Source organism: Procambarus clarkii, chromosome 36 (assembly GCF_040958095.1).
Source record: "Procambarus clarkii isolate CNS0578487 chromosome 36, FALCON_Pclarkii_2.0, whole genome shotgun sequence".
In the NCBI taxonomy this organism is placed as follows: domain Eukaryota; kingdom Metazoa; phylum Arthropoda; class Malacostraca; order Decapoda; family Cambaridae; genus Procambarus; species Procambarus clarkii.
This window is the reverse complement of record NC_091185.1, coordinates 5,472,507-5,481,803: the sequence shown is the minus strand read 5'-3', so window position 1 is coordinate 5,481,803 and position 9,297 is coordinate 5,472,507. Positions and strand designations below refer to the sequence as shown.

General features: G+C 45.3%; 1 protein-coding gene across 1 annotated transcript; it reads left to right on the top strand.

The window, feature by feature from the left end:
• Positions 1 to 8,516: 8,516 nt before the first annotated feature.
• LOC138371568 (A-kinase anchor protein 5-like) lies at positions 8,517 to 8,894 on the top strand. The gene has a single exon (XM_069336451.1). It carries the CDS (start codon positions 8,517 to 8,519, stop codon positions 8,892 to 8,894), a length of 378 nt encoding a protein of 125 aa, XP_069192552.1.
• The last annotated feature ends 403 nt before the right edge of the window (positions 8,895 to 9,297 follow it).

Below are 9,297 nucleotides of genomic sequence, written 5' to 3'. Positions count from 1 at the left end.
CCACTGAGAGTCGTACTGAGTGTACGTGTAGTACACTCCTAGTGATTTGCTCTGGTTAGGCCTCATTTAGATTATACAGTTCAGTTTTAGTCGCCGTACTATTGAATGGATATAAATTCACGTGAACGCGTCCAGCGTAAGATGACAAACTTAATCCCCCAAATTAGAAACATGTCATATGAAGAAAGATTAACAAAGCTTAAATTGCATTCACTGGAATAGTAAAGAGTTAGTGGTGAAATGACAGAAGTTTACAAGTGGATTAATGGATACAACAAAGGAGATATTAATAGGGTATTAAAAGTATCAACACAAGACAGAACACGAAACACTGGGGTATAAATTGGATAAGTTTATATTTAGGAAAAACCTGGGTAAATACTGGTTCGGTAACAGGGTTGTTGATTTGTGGAACCAATTACCGCGTAACGTGGTGGAGGTGGGGTCCCTTAATGGTTTCAAGCGTGGGTTGGACATGTATATGAGAGGGATTGGGTGGTTATAGATAGGACCTGCCTCGTATGGGCCAATAGGCCTTCTGCAGTTACCTTTATTCTTATGTTACTACGTGTAGTACACTCCTAGTGACTCGTTACTACGTGTAGTAACGTAGTGGCTACACGTAGTAACGTGTAGACACTAACCCACTTCGTAACGTAACGTAACCCCCTTCTCAGTGCACGTCACTCTAACCCCCCCCCCCCCTCATCCTCAGAACAGAATAACACACATGGCAACAACCCCCCCCCCCCCCCTTCCTCAATTACAAGGACACCTAATAAGATTGTAATCGACTTCTAGGAATGTCATTTGAGGCATAAACACATTTGTCACAGATAAATGCTGAGTTTGGGACGGCAGGCATTAGTCACTCCTCGTAATGTTGCCAATTGATGAAGTAACATCTTATGAACCTTGTGTTGCCTTGCCAGTAAACACGTTGAGGCGTTTTGTTGAGACCGTGTACCAATGTTTCTCATTTGGAGCAGCACTTTGGTCCCTTGTGGCATATGCAGCACGAGTGTAGGTCACTTGCTGTATTCAGAGCATCAGTGTAGGTCACTTGCTGTATTCAGAGCATCAGTGTAGGTCACTTTGGGTATTTGGAGCCGCAATGTAGGTCACTTTGGGTATTTGGAGCCGCAATGTAGGTCACTTTGGGTATTTGGAGCCGCAGTATAGGTCACTTTGGGTATTTGGAGCCGCAATGTAGGTCACTTTGGGTATTTGGAGCCGCAATGTAGGTCACTTTGGGGCATTTATTGCAGAGGAAGCACTAATGGAGCTTCCTCCATACCAACATACTCATATAATACTCATGAGTCTAGTGTTAGTTCACTTGAGGTCTCATGTGTTCGAGTAGAGAAATCTAGAATCATAAGTAATGCAACAAGACTCAAATGTAATCGACAGGAGCATCACACCTCTATTGATTGATCGGCACTGCAGACTTCCATTACAACCTCCAAGTCAGTATATTTTCATTCAATCCAGAATTATATATATATATATATATATATATATATATATATATATATATATATATATATATATATATATATATATATATATATATATATTGCAAACCTTGCTGGTCTTGTTCCCACCATACAAATCCTAGGAGGGTGAAAGGATGTGAAGGATGGGAAGGGGTTTGATTGGGACGATGTGTATATCCGGTCAGTGGGGTACCCGGGCAGCGCCGGGTACCCCATCCACTATATCATAAAGTACCTACATATGACCACAAACAGATATTTTACACCTGTTAATAAGCTACAACATCAGTGGCCACCTTAGTAGTGTAACACACTCCAACAGAGCAGCTACGTGTTATATCACCCCTCTATAAAACATTATACTCTCCCGTGGGAGTCAGTCCACACTTTAGTATCAATCATAAATTATTTTGGACAACAGAATCTTACTGTTTTCTCTTTATGTTGACCTTCTGATCAGTTCAACACCCAGCAAAAAGTATAAAGTATCTTCACTAAACTCACAACTTTACAAAGTTCCATATTATCTCCAACAGCCATTATAGATCCGGTCATCATGACCAAACCACAACTCAGAAGATAATGAGACGACGACGTTTCGGTGGTCATTAACGACTTGATAATAGTGCAAGACGGACCGAAACGTCTTGGTTTGTCCATCTTCTCATGTGTGGTTTGGTCATTAGATCCCGTAATGTCACGATACATCGAAATCCCTCACAAAATCAATATCTTGACTAACAGTTGTATGAGGTCGTCTCGCGCTACACAAACATACTTCATCGTGGCGGTCATTCAAAAGCACAATGTGTTCTTGAAATACCTCAAAATACTCTTAATTTTAGCTCTTCACTCATGTAAAGTAAATTCTCAGGTTATATAAGTATCCTTCTTTATTTTCATCTTTAAGGCTGTTTGAAACACACTTCCATCAGTGGTGTTGTGCTTCAAATTTGTTTAACAATTGTTGCGTATACGTCCGAGAATCGCGAGGTAATGAAATGTGGCAACTGATGTCCGTAGACTTTCTTTGCGTAAGGCATGTTATTACCTAAGTAACTACGACTATATAGCACTTGAAGATTTTACATTTGTTGCGTATGGACAGCAGAAAAGGTCCAGCAAACAGTCTATCTCCTACGATCTACCTCTCAGTGTACACTTCCATGGTACTCACTTACTCTCACGTAGTTCCCTTTTCTGCAGTCTGCTCTCTTTCCCTGACCCCTTAAGTTATGCCCGTTGATTGTAATTCTACCATATAGTCACAGACCGTGACACAATGGTCTCTGGGTCCTACTGGTATTTCCTGCTCTATGTTTTCTATACTTTCATTATTTTCAGTGATCAGATTGTTTCATCTGTTACATGCTGTGTTTAGAAGTTCCTCGCCACAGCGTCCACTAATTTTACTTCCCACGTTTCTTCCCCACCACAGGGGGGGGGGGAGGGGGGTTCTCGATTCTCCATCAATCTCCTCAGATATCCCCATGAATATTCCATACCCATAATCCCCCATGATTAGTAATTTACGTCTCATTTTGTATGCTTTTTTCAGCTTTTAATGGTTCGTATATGCATGCTTTATTTCCTCATATTCCTGTCTGGGTTTTCTGGTGTTTACTTGGTGGTTGTATATTACCAAGCCCACATTTTTTTTCCCCATTTGCTGTCAGATTTCCCAGTGATGTAGTCCGTGTTTCCAATTACATTAATATATCTAAATCCTACAAACTTCCAATATCGTTTTATAAGGAATGCCTCTCTTACTCCCTGGCTTTGTTTGGTGTCTCTCCTTATTGCCTGGTATCATCTTGGTAGCACTACCACCGAGATCATAGCGTGGCCGCTCGGTCTCTTAATGTTTCTAATTCGTCGTAGTTCCATCTTGAAACATTTCTTTTCCTCCTCTCTCTCTCTCTCTCTCCTATGCTTCTTGTGCCTATATCATTATGGTCTATATCACCTGCCACATGGTGGGGCATGACACACCTGTCACATGGCGGGTTTGGTGGTGCATGACACATCTGCCACATGGCAGGTCTGGGCTGCTCAGTAAGGTGATGGCTGGCGTGTCCACAATCTTGGTAAATGTCGCAACAAATTGTCTCAGAAAATTACTTGCAGGCAAACAGCCCTGTCTGTGTGACATTTTCAACTCTGTGATATTACATTCTTCATCTCCCATCTCTCTCCCATCTCTCTCTCTCTCTCTCTCTCTCTCTCTCTCTCTCTCTCTCTCTCTCTCTGTTTTCTCTCTCTCTCTCTCTCTCTCTCTCTCTCTCTCTCTCTCTCTCTCTCTCTCTCTCTCTCTCTCTCTCTCTCTCTCTCTCTCTCTCTCTCTCTCTCTCTGTTTTTCTCTCTCTCTCTCTCTCCCATCTCTCTCTCTCTCTCTCTCTCTCTCTCTCTCTCTCTCTCTCTCTCTCTCTCTCTCTCTCTCTCTCTCTCTCTCTCTCTCTCTCTCTCTCTCTCTCTCTCTCTCTCTCTCTCTCTCTCTCTCTCTCTCTCTCTCTCTCTCTCTCTCTCTCCTCTCTCTCTCTCTCTCTCTCTCTCTCTCTCTCTCTCTCTCTCTCTCTCTCTCTCTCTCTCTCTCTCTCTCTCTCTCTCTCTCTCTCTCCACTGCTTATCTTGCTTTATTATTCAAAAGTCAGGCGCAAAATACCTTTTCAACGCTCACAGTCAAGTACTCACTCAGTGAAGCTAATTCTCTGCTCTTACTGGAACTAAAAATATATATAAAAACAATTATTACATGTTTTCTATTATTAAATGGAAATTATTTACTGTTAATCTGTTATTAAATAAAAAAATATTAACTATTAATCTATTATTAAATGTAAACAAACTTATAAACTCTGAACGTCCTGCATAACATTATATTTTCCGACTATTACTTTTCTGATAAAATATTAGTTTGAAAACATTGTCAGTGTTTCATGTCTCAGTGTGGTGATACACTGCTCTAGTGTGGTCAGTGTTGCATGTCTCAGTGTGGTGATACACTGCTCTAGTGTGGTCAGTGTTGCATGTCTCAGTGTGGTGATACACTGCTCTAGTGTGGTCAGTGTTGCATGTCTCAGTGTGGTGATACACTGCTCTAGTGTGGTCAGTGTTGCATGTCTCAGTGTGGTGATACACTGCTCTAGTGTGGTCAGTGTTGCATGTCTCAGTGTGGTGATACACTGCTCTAGTGTGGTCAGTGTTGCATGTCTCAGTGTGGTGATACACTGCTCTAGTGTGGTCAGTGTTGCATGTCTCAGTGTGGTGATACACTGCTCTAGTGTGGTCAGTGTTGCATGTCTCAGTGTGGTGATACACTGCTCTAGTGTGGTCAGTGTTGCATGTCTCAGTGTGGTGATACACTGCTCTAGTGTGGTCAGTGTTGCATGTCTCAGTGTGGTGGTACACTGCTCTAGTGTGGTCAGTGTTGCATGTCTCAGTGTGGTGGTACACTGCTCTAGTGTGGTCAGTGTTACATGTCTCAGTGTGGTGATACACTGCTCTAGTGTGGTCAGTGTTGCATGTCTCAGTGTGGTGGTACACTGCTCTAGTGTGGTCAGTGTTTCATGTCTCAGTGTGGTGGTACACTGCTCTAGTGTGGTCAGTGTTGCATGTCTCAGTGTGGTGGTACACTGCTCTAGTGTGGTCAGTGTTGCATGTCTCAGTGTGGTGGTACACTGCTCTAGTGTGGTCAGTGTTGCATGTCTCAGTGTGGTGGTACACTGCTCTAGTGTGTTCAGTGTTGCATGTCTCAGTGTGGTGGTTCACTGCTCTAGTGTGGTCAGTGTTGCATGTCTCAGTGTGCTGATACACTGCTCTAGTGTGGTCAGTGTTGCATGTCTCAGTGTGGTGGTACACTGCTCTAGTGTGGTCAGTGTTGCATGTCTCAGTGTGGTGATACACTGCTCTAGTGTGGTCAGTGTTGCATGTCTCAGTGTGGTGGTACACTGCTCTAGTGTGGTCAGTGTTGCATGTCTCAGTGTGCTGATACACTGCTCTAGTGTGGTCAGTGTTGCATGTCTCAGTGTGGTGGTACACTGCTCTAGTGTGTTCAGTGTTGCATGTCTCAGTGTGGTGGTTCACTGCTCTAGTGTGGTCAGTGTTGCATGTCTCAGTGTGCTGATACACTGCTCTAGTGTGGTCAGTGTTGCATGTCTCAGTGTGGTGGTACACTGCTCTAGTGTGGTCAGTGTTGCATGTCTCAGTGTGGTGATACACTGCTCTAGTGTGGTCAGTGTTGCATGTCTCAGTGTGGTGGTACACTGCTCTAGTGTGGTCAGTGTTGCATGTCTCAGTGTGCTGATACACTGCTCTAGTGTGGTCAGTGTTGCATGTCTCAGTGTGGTGATACACTGCTCTAGTGTGGTCAGTGTTGCATGTCTCAGTGTGGTGATACACTGCTCTAGTATGGTCAGTGTTTCATGTCTCAGTGTGCTGATACACTGCTCTAGTGTGGTCAGTGTTGCATGTCTCAGTGTGGTGGTACAATGCTCTAGTGTGGTCAGTGTTGCATGTCTCAGTGTGGTGATACACTGCTCTAGTGTGGTCAGTGTTGCATGTCTCAGTGTGGTGGTACACTGCTCTAGTGTGGTCAGTGTTGCATGTCTCAGTGTGGTGGTACACTGCTCTAGTGTGTTCAGTGTTGCATGTCTCAGTGTGGTGGTACAATGCTCTAGTGTCGTGAGTGAACATCTCTCAGTGCAGCGATATACTGTTCAGTCCTCCCAAGAGCTTATAGCAGCTTAGCATAAAAATTTATTGTTCAGTGAAGCACAGAAAATTATGACAGAATGCAATATATATATTATATGTAAGTGGACCGGGAGCGTCATACATAATATATATTATGTCCCAGAGAGCGCTGGCTACCAGGCGGGTGAACAAGTTCTACGTAGCATGGTGAACACGAACTACAGAGTTTGATAAACAGGCTCAACAGAGCTGGATGAACAGGCTCGAAAGAGCCCAGTGAATACGTTCTACAGAGCCTGGTCAACAAGCAGTACAGAGCCCTGTGAACAAGTTGTACAAAGCACGGTGAACAAGCAGTACAGAGCCCTGTGAACAAGCAGTACAGAGCCCCGTGAACAAGCAGTACAGAGCCCTGTGAACAAGCAGTACAGAGCCTGGTGAACAAGCAGTACAGAGCCTGGTGAACAAGCAGTACAGAGCCTGGTGAACAAGCTGTACAGAGCCTGGCGAACAAGCTGTACAGAGCCCCGTGAACACTCAGTTCAGAGCCCGGTGAACAAGCAGTACAGAGCCTGGTTGAACAAACCGTACAGAGCCTGGTTGAACAAGTAGTACAGAGCCTGGTTGAACAAGCCGTACAGAGCCTGGTTGAACAAGCAGTACAGAGCCTGGTGAACAAGCAGTACAGAGCCTAGTTGATCAAGCAGTACAGAGCCTGGTTGAACAAGCAGTACAGAGCCCGGTGAGCAAGCAGTTCAGAGCCTGGTTGAACAAGCAGTACAGAGCCCGGTGAACAAGCAGTACAGAGCCCGGTGAACAAGCAGTACAGAGCTTTGTGAACAAGCAGTTCAGAGCCTGGTTGAACAAGCAGTACAGAGCCTGGTTGAACAAGCAGTACAGAACTTGGTGAACAAGCAGTACAGAGCTTGGTGAACAAGCAGTTCAGAGCCTGGTTGAACAAGCAGTACAGAGCCTGGTGAACAAGCAGTACAGAGCTTGGTGAACAAGCAGTTCAGAGCCTGGTTGAACAAGCAGTACAGAGCCTGGTTGAACAAGCAGTACAGAGCTTGGTGAACAAGCAGTACAGAGCTTGGTGAACAAGCAGTTCAGAGCCTGGTTGAACAAGCAGTACAGAGCCTGGTTGAACAAGCAGTACAGAGCCCGGTGAACAAGCAGTACAGAGCCTGGTTGAACAAGCAGTACAGAGCCCGGAGAACAAGCAGTACAGAGCTTGGTGAACAAGCAGTACAGAGCCTGGTGAACAAGCAGTTCAGAGCCTGGTTGAACAAGCAGTACAGAGCCTGGTTGAACAAGCAGTACAGAGCCTGGTGAACAAGCAGTTCAGAGCCTGGTTGAACAAGCAGTTCAGAGCCTGGTTGAACAAGCAGTACAGAGCCTGGTTGAACAAGCAACACAGAGCCTGGTGAACAAGCAGTACAGAGCCTGGTGAACAAGCAGTTCAGAGCCTGGTTGATCAAGCAGTACAGAGCCTGATGAACAAGCAGTACAGAGCCTGGTGAACAAGCAGTTCAGAGCCTGGTTGAACAAACAGTATAGAGCCTGGTTGAACAAACAGTACAGAGCCTGGTGAACAAGCAGTTCAGAGCCTGGTTGAACGAGCAGTTCAGAGCCTGGTTTAACAAGCTGTACAGAGCCTGGTTGAACAAGCAGTACAGAGCCTGGTGAACAAGCAGTACAAAGCCTGGTTGAACAAGCAGTTCAAAGCCTAGTTGAACAAGCAGTACAGAGCCCGGTGAACAAGCATTACAGAGACTGGTTGAACAAGCAGTACAGAGCCTGGTGAACAAGCAGTACAAAGCCTGGTTGAACAAGCAGTACAAAGCCTGGTTGAACAAGTAGTTCAGAGCCTGGTTGAACAAGCAGTACAAAGCCTGGTTGAACAAGTAGTTCAGAGCATGGTTAAAGGAGCAGTTCAGAGCCTGGTTTAACAAGCAGTACAGAACCTGGCTGAACAAGCAGTACAGAGCCTGGTTGAACAAGCAGTTCAAAGCCTGGTTGAACAAGCAGTACAGAGCCCGGTGAACAAGCAGTACAAAGCCTGGTTGAACAAGTAGTTCAGAGCCTGGTTGAACAAGCAGTACAAAGCCTGGTTGAACAAGTAGTTCAGAGCATGGTTGAACAAGCAGTTCAGAGCCTGGTTGAACAAGCAGTTCAGAGCCTGGTTGAACGAGCAGTTCAGAGCATGGTTGAACAAGCAGTTCAGAGCCTGGTTGAACAAGCAGTACAGAGCCTGGTTGAACAAGCAGTTCAGAGCACGGTTGAACAAGCAGTACCGAGAGCCTGGTTGAACAAGCAGTTCAGAGCATGGTTGAACAAGCAGTACAAAGCCTGGTTGAACAAGTAGCTCAGAGCCTGGTTGAACAAGCAGTTCAGAGCATGGTTAAACAAGCAGTACAAAGCCTGGTTGAACAAGCAGTTCAGAGCCTGCTTGAACAAGCAGTACAGAGCCTGGTTGAACGAGCAGTTCAGAGCCTGGTTGAACAAGCAGTTCAGAGCCTGGTTGAACGAGCAGTTCAGAGCATGGTTGAACAAGCAGTTCAGAGCCTGGTTGAACAAGCAGTACAGAGCCTGGTTGAACAAGCAGTTCAGAGCACGGTTGAACAAGCAGTACCGAGAGCCTGGTTGAACAAGCAGTTCAGAGCATGGTTGAACAAGCAGTACAAAGCCTGGTTGAACAAGTAGCTCACAGCCTGGTTGAACAAGCAGTTCAGAGCATGGTTAAACAAGCAGTACAAAGCCTGGTTGAACAAGCAGTTCAGAGCCTGCTTGAACAAGCAGTACAGAGCCTGGTTGAACGAGCAGTTCAGAGCATGGTTGAACAAGCAGTTCAGAGCCTGGTGAACAAGCAGTTCAGAGCATGGTTGAACAAGCAGTACAGAGCCCGGTGAACAAGCAGTTCAGAGCATGGTTTAACAAGCAGTTCAGAGCCTGGTGAACAAGCAGTACAGAGCCTGGTTGAACAAGCAGTTCAGAGCCTGGTTGAACGAGCAGTTCAGAGCATGGTTGAACAAGCAGTACAAAGCCTGGTTGAACAAGCAGTACAGAGACTGGTTGAACAAACTGTACAGAGCCCGGTGAACAAGCA